Source organism: Excalfactoria chinensis, chromosome 20 (assembly GCF_039878825.1).
Source record: "Excalfactoria chinensis isolate bCotChi1 chromosome 20, bCotChi1.hap2, whole genome shotgun sequence".
Classification (NCBI taxonomy): domain Eukaryota; kingdom Metazoa; phylum Chordata; class Aves; order Galliformes; family Phasianidae; genus Excalfactoria; species Excalfactoria chinensis.
In genome coordinates this window covers 3,251,200-3,272,487 of record NC_092844.1, presented here as the reverse complement: position 1 = coordinate 3,272,487, position 21,288 = coordinate 3,251,200, and the positions used below count along the sequence as shown (strand labels likewise).

At 45.2% G+C, this 21,288-nt stretch overlaps 1 protein-coding gene across 4 annotated transcripts in view; it reads right to left on the bottom strand.

Moving 5' to 3' along the window:
- CLSTN1 (calsyntenin 1) overlaps positions 1-8,635 on the bottom strand; it is a 31,773-nt gene extending 23,138 nt beyond the window's left edge. For all 4 annotated transcript variants that reach the window (XM_072354564.1, XM_072354567.1, XM_072354565.1 and 1 more), the window contains exons 1-2: positions 8,413-8,635; positions 165-287 (exon numbers count right to left, since the gene is read on the bottom strand). In XM_072354564.1, coding sequence (XP_072210665.1) covers positions 165-287; positions 8,413-8,491 — 202 coding nt within the window. In that variant the 5' untranslated portion in view covers positions 8,492-8,635. The remainder of the gene's footprint in view (positions 1-164; positions 288-8,412) is intronic.
- Positions 8,636-21,288: the final 12,653 nt, after the last annotated feature.

The following is a 21,288-nucleotide window of genomic DNA, read 5'->3' as shown; positions in this document are numbered from 1 at the left end:
TCCACTTGGGAATGTGAATAGGGCTGTAAATATCAAATAAAACCATGGTCCATGCATGGGTATTTCCTAGGATCTATAAGCTACAAACATGACACTGCTGCTAGGGAAAATACACAGTATTTGCCATCAAGATTTGTACTGCACCCCGCTTCTTATTTATTTACCTGCAAAACGCAGAGGTGCATCTTTGTCCAGGGCTATTAAAGGGGGGTCCAAGAGAACTGTGTTATCATTTTCTGTGACTATCCCATGATACGTCGTTTCAATCCATGGCTTATGCTTGTTAACTGAAAGGGAAAAAGGAAAATCCAGGTTAACATTTTGGAAACTAAGGACTTCCATAAAGTTCCTTATAACACCACCTTCATTTTTGTTTCCTGAATCTGAAGCAGTATTTTAATAAATTCAAACATTTGAGACAAATTCCTGGCCAGGTACGTTCAGAAGAGTCCACTGTCCCTGTAGGCTTCCCAAAAGTAACTCAGATCTCAATTAGTTTCTTTTAAATATGCTGGGATTTAAGATGGCCCTGAAGTGCAATTCAAAAACCTTTTAACTGTGATGGGGAGCTGCTCTCAGCAGTGCCAAACGTCAGGCCAGAAAAAGCCATATTCAGCAGCAGACAAGAAAAACCTGGCCAACAGGAGACATCAGGGGGCTACTGAGAGGCTGCTTCCCTCCAGCCTGCAAAACTTGGCATCTGGTTGGTGGATTATTCTGCAGAGAACAGAAACTAATAGTCAACAGTATGCATGGTTTCAGCATTTTTTTTCCTGTGTGTGTTTATTATTATTATTACTAAGAGAGCAGATAGAGATCAAAAGGAGAGCTACAGGCATTCTGCTGAAGCTGTGGAGCTGTGTCAGTGCAAGGAAACGAGACAGGAGAGGCTACAGAAAAGGGCAAGGAGCAAGTACAGCATTTCCATATCTCTGCTGCAAAGGTGCAAAGCAGGTGTTCTGTGCCTCTCTGCTTTTACAGGACTTGCGCTTTAGTTTTGTTTAATCCAGCATATGATTAATGCAGATTGCAAACATCTCAGGCCCTTTCTGATATCTAATAGGATGCCTTGAAATCTAAGTTGCATCCCAACCTGTTGTATCACCTGTTTAGTAGTTGCTTGAGGAGACAGAGAAGCTCCTCCCAAGCACTGCCCATAAAAGCATTCTTCAGCTCTGCACACAACAATGTGCAAACCAATGGCCCGAGTGTTCATAAAACCTCTCAGGCTATCATGTACTCTTGTTGCTTACTGAATTAATACTATTTCCCCAGATCTAATTCTGGAAGGCTGTGTGTATCTAGCTGCTTAGAGACTCTGGAAAACATTCACTTGAAGGCCCTGAAAACTGCTCCTTACCATACAAAACCATACTAATGTCAGCAGATGATGCAGCCACACATAAGAACAGCTTTGCTAGAGGTTCTAACAAACATGCAAAAAACATGTAATTGCTGATATCATCCAGATTTTGGTCTTTATGAGATACAGTACTTACAACCTCTAAAATAAGTGCCTGTGCAATCACAACCAAGTCTGCATGACACAAAGTACACTGCTATGCAGTTCAGTCCTGCTGCCTCACCCTGCAGAATTACACGAGTGGACTGACAAAGCGGCAGAGACACAGTGCTAACCTAGACACCAAAATGCATTCAAGATGTCTGTCATGCACTTACCCTGAGAAATTTAAAGAGGGATTAAAGGACACGGAAGTGATTAAACATAGATGCAGGGAACTCATAGGAAACCATAACATTCTCTTGATCCACTTTCATCTGCCATCTTTTGCTGGTTAGTGGCAACAAACTGATAGAGGATAGAACCCCTTCAAACACAACGAGGCAGCAAGAGAGAATTCACAATGAACTATTTTAACACAAAGAGTGTTTAATTACTGCCTTGTGGTTTTATTCAGTATGGCAACGCTATCTTTATTGCCTCACTACACTCACACAGGCACGATTTCGATATTCAGCATAGCACACAACCAGCTAAATGTCAGCTGCAGCACCCTCCGAGGAACTTGGTGCTTTAAAACAAACTTCTTCACATTCAAAGGGTCTAACACATCGTTCTGCTCTGGGAGGGAAGGCACTGATTTCTGTTACAGTCTAAGTCTCTAACTGAAGCACATCTCCTAATCCAAACCTGCTCTGTATCAGAAGTGCTTCACTCACACAGTTCTGGCAGTTAGAAATACGAGGAGCTGTGTATAAGTACAGATTATAAATATATATATTTAAAGCATTAAGAAAACTACTCCTAATTTAGCAAGCTACGATAAATCCCATTATGGTAGGATAGGGAGTTCTACAAAAAGCTTAAAGTACCATAACCACATATGAACACAATTATGATGAGCATGCTAAGCATCTGCAAAGCCTAGCGAGCCTTCAAACAGGCCCAGTTAAAAGCAAAGTCGTGTCATTTTATTGTGCCGCAGACAATAAAATCATAAAGCTTAAACCCCTTTGTGTTTAGGAAGGCTAAAATGTCACCGGATTTTAAAACATAAAGCCTACAATCCCTTTGTGTTTATGAAGGTTAAACATCACTGGATTTTAAATCGCACACCAAACTAATTGCTGAATATCCAGGAAAGGCCCCTTATCCGTACTTGTGATCTCCTGACTCCAGCATAACCACATGGTGTAAGAAATTCTCAAGCTAGCATTTGAAAGATGAGGCCAAGCTTATGAGTAATTCATTAATGCTTCCCATGAAACAACTGCAGAATTGAAGCAAGAACGATTCTGATGTCAGTGGGCTTAGAGAACATTAAATGCTAGACTGACAACTACCCTCTCACTTTTTTTTCCCCCTCTGAAAGCATTACAGAACTCCTGAAACCTGCAGAGAAAGTTGTCCACGGCAACATTGTTAACTGCAAACCGAAACAGTTGGTCTGTTCCAAGCCTGACACTTAGTGCCCTGAGCTGTTAATCTCCTGCCATGTAAGTGGGATAAACTACGCTGCTTCCCTTGAAATACAATATTCACACTATCTGTGAGCACCTCCATTGGAATCTGCTGTAAATCCCAACTAGTACTGAATGTAGTCAAGTGAAGGAAGCCTCCCTGGCACATCACGGCAAGTTGCCTTCTACTTAGCAGTTAGTGACCAAATGTCTTTCAGAACAGATAGCCTTCCTCTTCTTCCCCAGCAGCAAATTGAGCAGTACAGCTCACACCAGAGCTTTTATTGCTGCCAGGCAATAGCTGAACGTGCATCTGCAAGGTGAGCATGAGCAGCCTGGCCAATCTGACCTGAAGATAATTGCTGCTAAACCAGAGGAAGAAAAAGAATACGCGGGCACATGGGGCTTTTAAATACCATTCACTCCAAGTGAATGCACTCAGTTCCTCACGATACTGAACAGACCAACTTTCACTAATATTAACTGGAACAACTCCTGGCTGTTCTCAGAAAGGAGATGTTTCTTAAAGGAAGGATGCTCCTCCAACAGCAATGGCTGATGCTACAGAATGCAACCATCAGGTCAATTAGCAGCATTTTTTCCTGCTGCTTAGAAGACTTCGAGAACACAAATGAATGCATTGACAAGACAGGGGGGTTCAGGGCTAGCAAGGAAACTTCAGGCAAAAGCTCCATTCTTAAACTAACCAAATGAATTCAGTTCTACTATTTGAACGTAAACGTACTAAAGTTAAACATACTCCTCTAAGTCCCTTCTGAGGACTTCCATTATCTCCTTAGAAGTGGTCAAAGGTTCACTTGACTTAAGTGGGATCTGGCATCTACGTAACCGGAGATTTAGATGCACCTCAACCAGAAGGAACTGCAGCTGACAATATTTGTTTCTCCTGCTGGATAATTATCTCAAGTATATGGTGCTGCTCAGTCACACTAAATGTCTTTAGAATTAAATCGAGACGATGTCAAAACAAATTTGTGTGAATTAAGTGATAAAGCGCATTGCACAAACTCAATAACAACAGTTAGTGTTTGACAGCTACACATCTACATCTACTCTGGTGACAGTGGATGAACTTAAAACATTTGCTTTTAAAATCCAGCTCAAAGACTTTATGAAAATTCCAGAAGTGCATCAGAAGAGAAAGTTATTCCCTGTCGATTCAGATGAATTGCCCTCAATGAACTGAGTAAGCAGTCCTTGATTCCTGCCCTCAAGGGCTGACACAAATTTTTGATTACTGAGCATCTTCTGCACAACTGCCTCCTGGTGCAACAGAATACAAGCACGCCTTCCAGAGACAATGAAACCTCCACAGGCCTTACCTTGAATATGTATAAGTCAGTACTGCTCTGATGAAACTGGAAGCAATATCAGTAAGAGAACAAGGGTTGTGTAGTAGGTAACCAGAGGAAAATGCAGCTCAGCCAAGGAGAAAAGGATGTAGGAAGGAAAACATACTTTCTCCACCCTGAAAGCAAAGTTTAAGAAAGGGTGTAGCATGGACTGATTGCGGCGTGCTCTGTTCCTGCCCTAGCCTCACCAGCCTGCAATTCACAGCTGTGCCTCCATTTTCTAGCAGAAAAGGGTGAGGATTAACCTTGCATATAAACAACTTGAAAGGAATCAGTGATAATGAAAAGATTTCTTTCTTTAAGTAGGTCTTATCATAGCTAAAATTTTACCCAAACTCATCTTCTAGCCACATATAAACAGTGGGATAAAACTGAACACGAGTGATCCCACAATTCCAGATCTCTGTCTCAGATCCCTACAATGAGCCCTTGTAGTTTATGCCCTGGGGGCTGAACTGTCACACACTGGGTGCATGAGGTAACTAACCTTTATGAATTATCAGTGCTTATGGCTTGAATCCACATAATTATCAATAATCTTCCAAGCCCTATATTCAGACCAAGGGCTGTAAGAACAGAAAACATAAGCCCCTGACCATAACTGTTACTTTAATGCATGTTCTCTTAAACGTTGCTAGTTACAGTGCAGGAGCAGAAATCACTTTCTGAGGTCCTATTTGCTTTCCAAGGAGTGAAGTTTGAAATCTTATTTATAAACAGGGCAAACATCACCTCAGTACAGCCAGCACTTCTGGCTCTACTTGTCCACTCCTTTCAGCAGCAACTTGTTCTCAGTCTAAACAAAAAGCCAGAGAGATGAGGCCTAATACTCCAAACAAAGGACAGAAAGACAGCTCTTCCAAGGCACTGAGGCTTCTAATAATCCATTCTTAAGGCTCCTAAGGAGGTTTAGTTCCTATGGAAGCCAATGGGAGTCAAGCAGCACCAGTCAAAGAAACCAGGAGTGCAAAACAAGATTTAAGACCAAGGCTTCCCACTCACTGAACTCTCTCATGTTTCAAGATATCACTTCTGTCTTTGACGATAATGATAATGTGACAAGATGGATGCTCCTTAATATCACAAACAGTATTTCATATGCACTCATTTGGATACAACTTAACAGAATGAGAGAGAAGGGTCAGAAAATTATGTAAGTGCTTTTGTTCAGGAAAAAGTCAATGACTGCTTAAGTTTTCTTTTTTCCTACTCTGCAAAACAGTTTCATAGCTACGAGCCACCAAGCTATCAGATATTTACATCTTCGCAGTACAAAGTGCTGTCTTACCCCAAATACCAGAATTCTAACTATCTGGGATGAGGTCATCATATTATGCTGTCCTGAGGCCTGGACTGGGTTTAACTTCAGGCCTTCTAACTTCCATTAGAAACAGAAGTCCCGGAGCCTAGCTTCTGTCCTTTAAATTGATAGAGAGATGGATCTTTCCAATGATCTGAAAATGGTGAAAAGCCTACAAAAACATGGAGATATCAAGCCAAAGCCATAACTAATAGTCCAGCCATGTTCCTATTGATAAATTTCCCTGATAACTTGGCAGACAGCACAGCTTGCAGCTCAATGATCTGGGAGAAGACAACTGGCACTCTGGCATTCCAAACACGCAGTGCATTATGCTAGCTCAGAACACCACATCTCCTCCATTTCAATTTCTGTAGCAGAGTTATGTTTTATATATAACGAGTGGAAAAAACAGATATATTCTTCTGCTCATTGCTTGGTTTGAACAGATGATTCTCTGCCATGCCTTTCTAAGAACCGTGCATCACATGAAGGTTTAGCATTGGTTACTTCTGCCTTTCTCAGTGTTTTTTTGCCTTGATAAAAGCTTAGGGGGGGGGGGAAACTCAATCCAATATCCTCCCAGACTGTCTTCTCGTTATGCTTTTGTGTATTCTTACCTTCCCCTCCCTCTAAAAGGGAGAAGGAAATCTCCCCACCAGCCCCACATTACACAGGCTGTTACTGTGCCAAAGAAACATCTGCAGTAAAGCAGCGGTAGCAGCAGTGTGGTTTGTGGTTTGGATTGAAGACTTTCATAGCACCGAGTAACTTCCTGAAAAAATAAAATAAATAAATCACAAAACAGCAAAGCTTCCTTGAGATACTGTTACCTTGATTAAGAAACACTGTGCCTAAATGAGGGTAACTCAGATGGCGTCCAAGCAGCACAGAGGAATAACACTTGAACTGATGGAAGAAGCAGACAGACATCAGAGGCACTGCCTTCTCTGCAGAGCCATTCCATACCAGTTCTTATTCAGTTCTGCTGATAAATTACTCCGTTTTGATACAAATTACCTCAATGTCCTGCTAACTACTGCTTCCCATTGCAACCCAATATTAGCGCCTACCAGACCGATGCCAAGATGAATTCAGCTGCATTAAGCATTCTGCATCAGCTGGACAGAAATACTCTTCAAAATTGATACAACGTTTCACACCACTTGAATTAACCCAACTTAAGTGCAAGATCACAATCCACCAAGAGCTCTTTCTGTCCCTTTATCACAAAAGGAAATGGCTTTCACCACTCTGCCCCACTCACAGGGCTATACAGGACCTGAGAATTAAACTCACCTCTCCAATCCAGCATTTCTACTCCATTTCTGCTCACTACCAGGACAAGCACAACTCACTTTCTACCATGTAAAATAAATCTGACTTCTCTCATTTCCGAGGACTTTTAAAACCACAAATTATAAATAGAGGGAGCTCTGCTCGAAGGAAATGCAACCAACAATACAGCACAAAACTGGAAGCTTGCTATAAATGTTTCCAAACAAATATTTCTCCTAACAACATGGAAATGAAAGCGAGAAGCCCCAGCAGCTCTCCCTCATGTTGTTATTCTCCAGAGTTCCCTTGCCATTAGATAGAGCTTCTTGTAACATTCTTTACAGGCCTATCAAAACATCACAGAACGAAGGCAACAGTGCGCATTGGGCTAAACCTGGGCTCGTTGGGTAACTCAGGTTTGTGTGATGAAGTTTAACTGTGTGTGATGAAGTTTAGCAACACAAGAGATGCAGAGCAGCCCTGGGCATCAGATGGAAGGCACAGCCTGGGGTGAGCTGCAGAAGGGCTGACGCACAGAGCTGCTCCCCTCAACTCATCCTTCACCTTTAGGTACACTGAGGTTTCTTTGGGGCAGTTTTGGAGCCCATTCATGCAATGCCATGTTCCCACATTGGGGTGGTAGAAAATAAATCTGTCTCCAAGAAGAGTAACGAATAAATAGGCTGTATTTAAAGAGATGCTGTGCAGGTTAATTACGACCACATTTACACAGCTGGCAGCCTCCTTCATTACAGGAACAGCTTCTTGGTCCTCCGTGGGGAAACTGCAGCAAGATGCATCCCTAGCGAGTTGCCTTTAAGATCAAGAACTTCCCCTCCATCCACTCGCAAGCCATTTTAAAGCCACGGTCCTAATCTGCATTCAAACCAAATGCCGGCTCTCAGCTCCGACACAGGTCCCGGGATAACCTTCAGGTGCGTGAGCCGCGCTCAGCCCTGCAATGCGTATCTGCGCCTCCGCTCCGCCACGCCAATCGATGGCCACAAGGCCACCACCACCAACCGGCCGCTATCGCCCACCGCCGCACGGCGTTCTTTACGTAAGCCTCAAGGTTGGGCTCCCCGGGGGCTGGCGGAGCTGTTATTTCCCATCCGCTCGGCCGCCGAGGAGCGAGAACCCCGGCACGGCTTTACACGGCCGGCTTCCAAAAGCTCGCAGCAGGGCACGGGGCGGGCACGGGGCGGGCACGTCCTTCACCTTCCCCGCAACAAGTGCGGAGCTCAGCGCGGGGGCCGCTGAGGCGGCGTTACGTAACGGCCCGGCCCGCACCGAACGCCCTCCGGGCTGTGTGCGCAGGTGAGCGCCGCCGCCCCTCCGTCACGGCGCAGCGCCGCAGGTGCAGCCGCCCCCACCCCCCCACGGCCCATCGCACACGAAGGACACGGAGGACGCCGCGCTCCCCCCGCCTCCCTCAGCCCCGCAGCCCGCCGAGGTTGGGGGGGGACACACGCACCCTTCGCCCTCCCCTTTCCCCGCGGTGCAGCGCAGCCTCCCCCGCCCGCCCGCGGGGCTGTTTACCTCGAGCGGCCGCGGCTCCTCCGCAGAGCAGCGCGGGCAGCAGCAGCAGCAGCAGGAGGCAGCGGGCGGGGGGCGGCATGGCAGCGCGGAGCGGTGAGGGGCAGCGCGCAGCCCCGGCTGCGGGGAGGCTGTGGCGCCCCCGCTGGTCCGGGCTCCGCTCTGCGTGCGCCGGGCGGAGGGCTCTGCTCGGCCCCGAGGAGGAGGAGGAGGAAGGGGAGGGAGGAGAAGCGCTGCGCTGCCCCGCTCCGCTCGGCTTTTCTCTCCTCCCCTCCCTCCCGCCCGCCCTCCCCCGCCTCGCTGCTGCGCGGCGCCCCGCGAGCGGCACCTAAAATGGCGGCCGCCCCCCCCGCACCGCGCTCCGTTACCAAGAGGAGGGAGCGAACCAACGGCGCGGGCGGGGGGCGCGGGAGAGCCCATGTGCGGCCGGGGGAGGGGCGGGAGGAGCCCCGCTGGGCGATGGAGCCGCTGCAGGGATGCACAGCTACCCCCGTGCACAGCTACCACCGTGCACAGATACCCCCGTGCACAGATACCCCCGTGCCAACCCTCCATGGCACAGCTGGAGCAAGGCACAGAGCTGCGAGTTCTGTCTGGGAAAAGCTGCAAGTACTACAAGCAAATAGCACTGAATAGGAATAAATCACACGGAACCTTGCGCTGTAATAGAAAAGCTCTTGGCGGTCCGGTCAAGAGTTGCAATGAGAAGGTGCTTAAAGAGAAGAAGAAACGCCATAGTCAGAGTTTTGACAGTGTAAATGCAACCAAGTCGTACTTAGATACGACTGCTCGTGTTTCATACCTATTAGCCGTTCCACTCCCATAGGGAAATAACAATAAAATCCAGAACATTCAAGATCCCAGAGGTGAGGTGTGTATTCCAAAGCACTGTGAGTTCAATCTCAAGACACCGTTTGCAGGAGGAGGTCAAAGTGGCAAAACGATGCCTTTGGATATCCCCGAGGCTGCACCAAGGGTTTTCCATCCTTAAAACCAGCCACCCTTACCTACATTTGCCACTATGATGATGCACAGAGAAGAGGAATTTCAAGAGAAATACATCACGGTCCACTGCAGTGAATGGTGCTCCAGTTCCTGTCCTGTGCTACAAAACCATCCGCTCACCAAGCAACCAAGCAGTCACATTCCCCCCATTGACTGCATGCTGCAGGCCACCTGCTCAGCAGCAGCAAAGACATTTTCTTTTTTTGAAGGTAAAGCCTCGAGCCTTAAACCCCCTTGGTTTCTCAGCCTAACATATGCTGGATGGCAGATCGTGTCAGAAGAAGCTTGTAGCCCATCTGTTGCCAGATAGCTGAGTCCTTGCATTCTGCCAACGCAGCTTCAGCTGACAGCGTGCTACATCATCTATTTTCCTTTTGTACGAAGGGCTGTCCGGCTCAGCACGACTCTCTTCACTGACTTCATGCATGGAAAACCACCCCGTGGGTATGGATCTGCAAGGCGAGAGGTTCGGGTGATTGCCAGGTCTAAACTACCCTTCACATAGGTATTCACTTTGAATTAGGAATATAATGGAGTCTGAATACCAATAAAAAGCTATCTGAAGAGGGCTTGGAGTGGCCAGCTGGCATGCAGGTATATACAAACCCATAATCTAACACGATTTCTGCAAAATAATAAGTTTTTTCATTCATCTTGGCAGAGAAAGAGCAGAATTTGCCCCCATAGTCCACCCTGTATAACAGATTAACACAGGGGAGAACGCTCCACCTTTAGAATTGTAAAGGTTGGAAATGATGACCAAGAGCATCCAGCACAACCCCAGCACATCCCCACCTCCTCCATCCCTCAGCAGCACGCGGTTACCCTTCTGAAAACCCACTTGGATCTCTGGCCATGGTGAGATGGGGACTTTGGTGTAAACCATCCTGACTCACCTAAACGATTCCAAAGAAAACAAACACTGTTAAGAGAAGAAACGCTGCGTCCAGGTAAGCTTCATTTATTGCACGGTGACAGTTGTCAGCTCAGAGAAATTCATCAGCTGAATCAGTCATGACGAAACTGGGAAAATTCCAAGGCAGGAGAAGGCATTGATTGCATCTTCCTCTGAGCAAAACTCCTCCGAAGCAGCTGTGACTAAGGCACTGATTCAGGAAAGCCAACAGGCCTTATTTTAAGCTCAGCTAGATGATTTTGCTTGGGTTGATGACTAACTGGTTTGAACTGGCACGTCAGTGGTTGGGGAACTGGTGATACGGGAGCACTCCGTCTGCAGCAGAGAAATTAGAAGTGATCTGTGTCACCACGGATGTTCCACTGGCACTTAATCCAGAAGCGCAGCAAATAAAGCATCCTCTCAGTGCCTTTCGTATTACAGAACCGGATTGAAATTGCCCATCGTGAAGCTATGCACCAGTGCTGTTTGCTATACAGCCTGCCAGAGGTAACTGCCTTTCACAAGCTGCCAGAGATTCTCACTTGCTCTGAAATGCCACATGCCATTATTTCAGAGAAGCTCACAGAACCAACTTCAGCACCTTCCTTTTTACCACCTATCTCCCTCTGTTTTACCACCCATCTCCCTCCCACTCCCCGACCTGCTTCTCGAGCTCAAAAAATCCCCACATTGATTCTGATTTTATTAGTAAGCAACAAATCTGGAACAAACGGCTCCTGGCAGAACATGTTTCCTGTTACAGCTGAAAAACTATCGGACTGATGCCCTTGAAATGCACAGTGTGACTAATGCCCAGCTTGCAAGGACCCAGGGGGACACATATTTATTGCACTTTTCAGAATGGAGCTGAGCAGCCAGAAATGAAAAGATAAGGTGATAGGTAAAGATGAATGCCTGCTTGCTGCTCAAAGGAGGACGGTGCATATTATGCATAGAGAAGGATGTGAGACACGTCGAATGAAGTAACCAGCAAATCTGTTTCTGATTGTCACATCTCAGGCTCATAATTGATTTGGAATGCACTCAGAACGTACACTGTATCTAGATTGTAATTCTGGACCCTTGTTCCAAAGGGGAGATGAGGGGAAAGGGTTCAGGCTTCAAATAGTCTGGAAGCGGGTTGAGAAAATGGTCTGGTCTTTATTTAAAGAGAGTAGAACTGGCCCTGATTTGATTTTTTTGCCTCAGTCCTTCAATTAATGTATGCATATTAGCTCACTTCCCAAATATGATTGCTTTTAAAGAGAAGTCAAACCCAGAACCCAGCTGCATCTCATCTACGGAGCATTTGCTTTATCACAGCTGCCCTGAAACCAGTGCTGAAAGGAGACCAATTGCCATAGAGACTATGCTGTAAAGTAATTAAGCTCATGATAGAGTTGCATGCACAGCCAAGCAAAATATTACACAAAGACAACAACAGAACAGTTTCTGAGAATCCATATTCCAGCTCCACTCCAGGTCCCTCCACTCCCACCTGCTACATCTTTTCTAGCCTTGCTATCCCTAATATATACAGAGGTAACATAAAGAGGCATTAAATTAAAGCATTTTTTAATGTGGTGGATGATAATTTTGTCCTTTTTAACACTTTGGAAGCTGAGTGTATATATTAGAGGGGGAAGAATTAAGGGACTGGTTCTCCCCGCACTCGAATGTTTCTAGAAGTGCTTTGATCATGTGTGAGAATTGATTTAGGCGATGCAAATGAAGGCCCTGGCAATCTGAAGCAGCAAATCTTCTCCCCTGACATTTCTGAACATTCAGAGAATTCTCAACGAGCCGCTGAAGTATGGGCTTAGCAGAGAGACAAAAAGAGAATGGAATAGGCGAAGAAGCACATAGGAACGACTGTTTCCTCAACAAAAGCACCAGCATTAGTAACCCTTCCATCTTGTTTATCACTTCTTCCCTGTTTAGAATTACCTTCTCTTGCAAAATATCCATCTGGAAGCATGAGAGCAATGAAGGAGAGATGCAAGTCTTCCTGCACTAAGAGATAGGCTGCATATTCTGCAACACGATTATCATATTACAACTCATTAGCGCCTACCATCCTAGGATCTCCATGCGTTTTACAAGCGTTAATTAATGCACTCTCACAAGGCTTCTGAGGAGCAGAAAGGCAGGTGTCCACACACTGTGATGACAGGTGCGTTACAACAGAGTTACACCATTTCTGGGCTTTTCATTTGCATTTATAGGAAAGCAGAAAGACTGTGATACCCTGAAACACCTCCAACCACGTGCAGACAGACCAACTGCCAAGACTTCAGACAAAAAAATCCAGACTTGACTTAGGGACCTCAGGAAAACTGAGGAGTAATAAAAACAGGCCTTTCTTTCCATCTGGTACCACAATAGCTGTCGTAAGTCGGAGGTGATGAATCAGAGTGGAGTCTGAATGAAATGGGGCTGGTTTCTTATGAGATTGATTTCCTTATTCCAAGGGGTGCTGTGGCCTCCAAACAGCATTCAATCAATTATTTATCAAGCTCAGTAAGATACTGCTGAAGACAAAGAGGGAGTACAGCAAGAGAAACAGGCAGCAGCAAAGCGATGGTACTAACCACCTACTAACACAATAAAAGAAGAATTCAAGTCAGGTATCCAGACAAGCCATTCCAGAATGCATGTCCATGGAAAAGCAAGGACTCCTGTGGTTCTACGCTGTTTTACCACACAAACCTGTTCTGAAGAGCAGCACAGCAAGCCTTGCCCATGTTAGCAAGTGTTTTAACTTCTTCATTTATGCATGGAACTGAAGAAGTGACTTACATCGTGTTAAAAGCAAACAAAAAGAGCAGCCTTGGGTCGCCTTTCAAGTTGTGTCCTACATTGTCCCCCTGGGTCAAGGACTGATCCTTTCCTTACGTATTTATCTGAAAACATAACGGAGTCACACACAGCATATAAAATAATGGAGAGACAAGCCTACATTTGTGGGAACACTCCCAATGCTTGCACCAGATAGGGTGACAATGGTTCTAATGCTCAGCGTGCAGTTTTAATTGTATATTGTTTAGGATGGTGGTACTCACTGGACATCTGGTCACACAATGACGTTTTCCTCTTCTCTCTGCTTGCTTTGCTGTGAGGAAGAGAAGAGCTCTGAGCATTAGCACTCCCGTCCCTGAGAGCTGTACGGGAATGTAAAGGCATTCTCTGAATTCATTACTGCTCCCCACAATATGATTCTGCCTTTGTGAGAGCAAGAAAATGGATGTTAATTTATTCCTCACTGCTAATTCGAAAAGGAGCACAAACACAAGAGTTCCATTGCAGAGACTTCTACCAAGGGTGTAGTTGAAGTCCAATTATGTGCTATTAGTACATTTGCTCTTTGTTCCTCTGGCATATTAATTACATGTCTGGTATTTTGGTAATTAACACATTTATACTCTTTATTTTCCCCTTCGGTTAGACAATATTCCTGCATTTTATTTAGATAAGTAATTTTATGGAGGTAAAAGGAGCCAAATTATTACATATTAGTGAAATCTAGCAATCGGTTTTTAAGTGAGCTTTACAGAGAGGGTTCAGCAGTGCTCTTCAGCAGGAAGAAAAGCAGATGCTCTCCTGTTGGGCTGCAGTCTCAGAAGCTTCAAAAGGGAAACCAAATTACAAGCCTCCAGTGATACAAGCAGCACTGTAATCACTGGCTGCAGCAGCAGCAGGGCTGTATGGATGGGACCAGCACTTTCACACACTGCTCTAAGTGCAGTGTTATCACAGCCTACTGTTAGCAGTGTCTCTCTTCTCCCACTGACAGCCATTAAAATCAATGACATTTTAGAGAAAAAGAAAAGGAGTTGCAACAAAGAGTCAGCCAAGATGGTTCACAATTTACAAATGAACACTCAGCAGGGAGGATGTTCCTAGGAAACATTAAGGAACAAAAAATGCTTGCTTACCACCATAAGACAACAGAGTAAGTAGCTTTCTCTGGCTAAATTAAATAGTTATAGGTGTACTCCACAAACACCTACAAGATACTTCTTTCCCTTAAGACTAATTCCTTTCTGTACGAGAAGGGGGAAAAGGAGGATCAAAATGTTTTGTATTCCTGCAACAGGCAGAAGATTAATAGCATATTGCCTGGCACCCTCCCTCCTCCCCAGGTCCAGATCTCCAGTGCAGGAAGCGGAGGTGTCACCCAGCAGAATGAATGTCACTCATTCATTCCCAGAGACAGCAGCGGACATTCACTATTTACTGCTATCTGGGGCAAGTCTCACCAAAAAGGAAATCTGAGGATTGTTTATAATGGCAAAATGCCTCAAACCGTGCCTGCTTCCACTACTGTTTTTATCTTCTTTCTTCCCCCCCCCCCCAAATGCATTGCATTGCCTTTGAGTCCCTTGGGGGAGAAATAAAACCTCAGTCGGCAAGCATCGGTGTTGAAAAAGCTTGCTCTGCCTTTCCTGAAAACACCATCTGGAATATCTTTTATTTTGAAGGTTGACTGGTAGACCAAATTTATCTACAAGGGCTCTCTGAAAGACTGTTGTCATCGATATTTCCTACACAGACCAAAAAAGAACCCAGCACCACCACAACCACCCCAAGCTGATCTCAGTACCCAAGTGTACCGACCCCATTCAGACAGCTCTTGCTCTACATATGCACAAAAGGAAGGTTTGAGAAGGGGGACAGGGCTGCTGTGCTGTTCCTTACAGTACTGCTGACTGATTCTACCCGCAGACAAGTCCTTTAATCTCCCTATGCCTCATTTATCCTCTCAATTTAATGCCAGTTGCCTATTCCACAAGGATGTAGCAAGACTTCATTAACTAATGTTTGTAAAGTACTTTAAGATCCTAGCACAAAAGCCTCTAGAAATTCTGCATGTTATTTTCATTAAGGCAGCATTTATCAACTCCCTACCATTCTATGACCATATATATCTCAAACCACCGGTCCCATTTCAAAACCAATCTTGAGATGCACAAGAATTGATGTTTCAAATACACTGTGCTAAAACCAGTATTCAGAATCAAGAATATTATGCAATACTCTGCAATATGATGAGGTCTTCTGAAACAGTTCTAGTTGCCATATTTTCCACATCACATTTGCTTTTTATAAACCAAAAAAACCCAGCCCAAACACGCCGTTATTTGTCTTGCAGTTGGTTTCAAGCAAACTGCTGCTCGTGACACGAACTCCCTGTTCAAATTCATCTTATCTGGCAAGACCAGTCTATGGGTTTGCTAGACTTCTTCCAAAGTCCCAAAGCATTTCACACACTGATATATTAAAGGCTCACCAAGGGCACTATGAGCACCTTTGCTGTCTTGCTGCTGAAGGCAATGACTAATTAAGTTCCTGTGCATCAGTCACAAAAAGCATCTGGGCTGAAATTAAGAACTGATATCCCAATTTCTGAGCTCTGAACAACCTCCATTGCTTTCATTGCTTTAAAAAGTGCTTTTCAAACGACCTGGTCCAGGAGGAAAGCCTCCTCATGCTTGTTATTTTCTTCTAAGATTCCAGTGCTCAGAGCATCTTCCCAGCAGCACGTTGGCTATTTACAGTCTCATCAGACAAGAGTGCAGCTAAATCCCTTGTCCCTTCACATATTTACTTCCATTCTGACACGTACCAGTTGTGACCCTTCCTCTCAGTAAGCCCCTGCCCTCCTGGCCTTCGCTCTAATTGCAGATTTGCTAATCATGTTTCGATCACCCACCCCTCTAATCATTAACCACGGAGCCAGGCCCACTGTCAGCGAAGAAGAGCATAACACGCAAACGCCACGCTTGTGTTCTCGTCCTTATGGAAGGGATCAGAGGATTAAGAGGAACAGTCAACCCTGATTAATGCTGCTGAGTGGGTGAGAGCTCTTTGCCAATGGCAGGGGCTGATTGCCTCCCCGTGGGGAGCTCCCAGGCAGACAGTCTCCCTGCAAGGACACGTCTGTCTGCTGGTTTTAATGCGCACTGTGCACTGCAACAGAAAGGAGGTTAAGCCCTGACCCTGTCTCTCTAAGTGGCAAACTGTCCTGGGGTGGGAAGGCTTTTTAAAGCAGTGGAATACTGTTCTGGGAACAACTGAAGATAAACACAGGTTTGTATCTATCACTGACTCAGCCCACCACCAGCAGGAAAACTTCACACAATTCCATTCAGTGGCTTTTCTGCAGGCTGGATATGAATCACCAAGGCACTGCCTCACCTTAAAAGGGAGCCAGCAAGGAGCTGTATTGTTTTAGCAAAGCACAAAACAAACAGACAGAGCTAAGAGCCACCAGAGCCAACATCACTGCGGTCTGTACTCAGCACTAAGGTAAGGATGTCCCCCCGCCCCCATCCAACCTAATATACGTAAGTGAATCCGAGTGATTTACAATAATTACCCCATCCCAACATGCTCTGCTTTAATGTGTCTGTCAGACTGTTAACTCCATGCTCTCCATTCCTAGAGAGCTCTGCTGTAACAGCTACATGTGCACTTCTGCAGAGTCCATTTCCAACCCAGTTGGAAGGGCCATCCCACCACTGAGACCTCAATTCAGCAGCCATTCATTTCCATTCCACCTGTTGTTTCCCCACATTTTAGGGCTTTCCCTGTTTTCACTATGGACAATGAACCTTCTTATCTTTTCCTCTTCTGGTTTAGCCACTATTTTGTACCAGTCAGAAGCTGAACAAGTGGAGCAGTGCATTGTGTTCTGCCAAGGAAGCTTGGAGAGGGGAGGGGCTGTAAACCCCCTGCTGTGGGAAGCCACAGAAATACAGAGCTTTACATCGCATTTGAACAACACAAGTTCTTCCGTGTTTACTGCCAGTTCTGTGATATGTTACCCACCGAATGCAAGCAGAAAGCTTATGAGAGGAGACAGGCATATCATCCTGTCTGAAGCTCAGCTTACACAGGCACCTTCCTGCAGTGTGAGGAGCAGCCTCTGGGAACGGCTGGTGTCTGTGCAGCATGAAAATGCAACTCAGGACAGGTCAAATATATTTACTGACCTGATTATAAAGCGAGTGCCTACTGCTCACCAGTTCCAGCAGGAGGTATATGATGACAGCTACACTTCCAGGGGCTCTGCAATAGCAGAAGAGTTCTCACAAGTTCTCACATGAAGCAGCATGCGTGGATCTATTCTTTCTGCCTGAGTAAACAGGAAAAAAAAGAAGGCAATAGAGGTAGCATCTTCTCTACTCACCACAGCCCTGATTTATGACTTCTCAGACTGCATCCTAACCCTGACAGAGCAGCACAGATCAGATTTGGGCCATTTTCTAAAGTAACGTCACCAGTAACCAGTGAGACACCCCAGAGGGAAAAGATACTTGAGCAACGAGGGGACAAGGAAAACAAGATATCTATAGAATAGCCATTTTTTCAATGAAAGGCACACAAAGCCACACATCATACGCTAGATATGCACAAAGGAGCTCAGCATTAGAACATTTTCATACCCTTTTCCCTCAAGCGTCTCTGCTCCCTTTGCTGCCCAACTCTCGTTCTGCCTGACAGCTCCTTAATCACAGTATCTCTTTCACATGCATAGGGTATTATTTAACCTGCAGCACAGAGGAAAATGCATGTATAACCTACTGCTTTTTTTCCCTTTAATCTCTCTTTTTTCCCCCCTCGCCGCTCCCCTTCTCTTTTCAGTAGCTCGGAGCAAGAATGGTATTAACAATCTTCATAAAGATTAATTCAGGTCCAGACAGGAACCAACTCTACACTCTGTTGAGATAGGAGACTAAAGAAAGAAAACACATGATCTCTTTTTTTCTACCCAGGTGGCAGAAAACATTATCCATCAGATCACAAAGGCAGCACAGCATCTCCTGCAAGAATGTCAGAACGTGTCATTTCATTTCTGAATATCCCTCACTGATATCTATCTAATAGTACTTGTGTCTGAGATAGCTTTGTGGCTTTGCTCTACAGCAACCAGGCACAGTTGAATTTAACGTTCCATCTGCCCAAGTTGAATTCAAGGTGTTGAGTTTAAGCTGTAAGCTCTACCAGGTATATGGTACCATACTACATCAATGACCTCCTTCTCTTAAGCCGAGCTGCTTTTGCTGACAAACTCTCTATTTCAACCCCTAAGGACACAAGAAAGGACGTAGAAGGACATGCACTATGTACCTCCACACACACTGCAGTGCTACCCTGCTAACTGGATTATTTACCAGAGCAGGTATGTGAGCTCTGCTCACCTCAGTGCCTGTAAACCCTCAGACAGCCCTTCCTGCTTGTTAGCAGCGTGCAGTCCATCTAAACACTTCTCAGCTAGTTAAGTCATGCCTTCTTTTAACAGTGGTCACGTAGCTGTACCAGCCAGGATGATAATGTCCAAATGTCCCCCTTAGCTTCAGATGATTGTGACTTCAAGGTCAAAGCCAGAACAGAACAAAAGGCTCCATCCACCCATCTGGTACAAGCAGCTGAATGTGCTACAGAACCAGCATGCAGCGCAGATATTTTAGAGGACTGGGAAACCTGGCGCTGCTGGCGAGGCAAGTCAAAAGCTTAAGATTCTGTCCACTTTAATTACCATCTTTCTCCAGGCTCAAAGCAGCTTATGAGAAGACAACAGTGACAGAGAATCCTCCTCTTATGCTTCCACCTACAGAAACTCATCCATTCCTGACCTGCCTCTATCTTCCTCCTCGCACGCATCAGAGATTTAGAAGAATCTTGCCAGTAGAAAAGACATCAAACAGAGCACAGATTATTTTGTGAGCTGTTTTACTTGACTAGCTGTAATCAGGCACTGGGCATCTGCTTCCAGTATGAGCTATGGACACTGATTAGGAAAAATGCAGTTATGTCAGCCCTCTCCAGCTACTCGAGGTGCACAACAAAAGACTGCAGGACAACGCTTGGCTACCACTGTCCATTCCAATCACGTTCGATGCCATTTCCATTGTGCCCTCAATTAGGAGGTCACACATAAAGCTGAAAATGGATTACAGTGCACAGTCCGTAGCCAGACAAGCATCTATGTCACTGCATGACCAAATAACTTCATGCATTCTCCTGTCTTAAAGGATAAATGTACACGTTCAATAACATGCAAACAAAAGCAAATGGTGAGCACAGCTGTAGAGTCGCACTTTAACTCTGGTGTATCTCTAACAGTACTGAGGACTGAGTCGGCTTCTTCTGACCCTGCTGGGACAGCTGCATTTTTAACTCCACCAGAATAACTATTCAAGGTGAAAAATGAAAGTGGAGATGTATCAGTTCAGAGCCAGGCTGGAGCTGGTTCTGAAGCTGTAAAACACAGGCTCAGAGTTGGATTTCTGCATCTTACAGGTCACAGGTGAGCATTTAACAGCAAGGAGAACCAGCCTGGAATAAATCAAGACAGCAAAAAGCTTGGTGCATGTAACTGTTTCATGGTGATGCATGAGGCAGCTTGTGAGCAAGCCAAGCAAAAAAGATTCAAAAAACCAACAAAACAAAAAAGCCAACAAAACCAACTTTCTTCCAAAATAAACAAAGCCCCAAATTGAAGTGCTTCAGGCTACAAAGGAAGCCAGCCAGGTTGTTTATAACATACTGCAGGAATTCTGCTTGGGGCAAATCAGCTGCTAACTAAATGAAAGCAGAGCTCAGAAGACAGAGTAGGTGATATCTTTTCTGTCTTTGTATGGCACCTGCTATAGTCTGACAGCAAATGGATCCAAGCTCCTCTCTTACCGTGGTAAGGAATAACAGCGCTCCTTGCTGCATGCAGCACGTCTACATCTGTAAGTGTGAAAAGCATCAGCAACAAAAGGAAGGTTAAGGAAAATTGTACTGCAAGATGTCTGTATGGGTGCACCATATTTATACAGCATGTCTGGAGCAGGCCTGGAAGAACCACAACAGTGACTTATTCACTACAGCTTGCAAGTTACAGATACATAGGATACAAGATTTGCAGGATGCATGCACTGAACTGATTTTGTTACACCATAAACTGCAAGAAAAAAACCATGTTCAGCTAATACTTGTCAGCATTACATCTATGTGACTCATAGTTACCAGAATTCAACTCATCATAATGTATTTATGCTGCATTTGGCTCTGGGCAGCCTGGTCTGGTGGTTGGCAGCCCTGCACATAGCAGGGGGTTGAAACGAGATGAGCATTGTGGTCCTTTTCAACCCAGGCCATTCTACGATTCTATGATTTAAAAGCTGGTTTCACAGGAGACCATTCAAACTGCAAGAGTGCACTGAAATAATGGAGCCAGGCATGCTGACGGGATCCTTAACAATCACCTGCAGCAGAAGGAAGGTGAACTTAAAGCACTGACTTGACAATCCATATTAAAACAATTTGCATTTATGCTGTGAACAGGGAAGAACTTCCCCTGCACACAACACACACCTCTGACTGCAGCACTGAACAACAAATACGTCCAATTGAATTGTGACGTACAACAGGCTGATGCTCAGGCAAGGTGCAGATCGTATTGCTGTCAGTTGATCTGAAAACCAACAACTTGAAGCAAAAATTTCACTAAGGCAGCAACTTTGCAATTCTGCAGCACTGCTGGTGTCTGTCGCTGCCAGCTCTGCCACACAGGGGCAAGAGACCGAAACCAAAGCCCAGGGACTGATCTTACATCAGCCTACACCACAGATCCCCCTCCTTGCTCGGGCAATCAGCACATCCTCTATAAAATAACTTCTAACACAAATTCATTGGAATCAAAGCTTTCAAGTTTTGGCCTTTCCCCTTCCCCCATTTTCCCAGTATACTGTAAGAACACTGATAACGTCAGACCTGACACCGCTCTGCTCTTATAGCAGAATTCTCAAGAGCTATAGAAATTTATCCTACATATGACCCTGGGGCCTTATTGAAGATGATCTCGGCTATGTGTGACGGGGCTCTTTGAATTTCATGGGCCATTTAATCTTTAGCCTTCACCAGAACTATTTAGGCTGCTGGTGAATTAGAAAAGCTGACCTTATGGAACTGAAACTGACTTA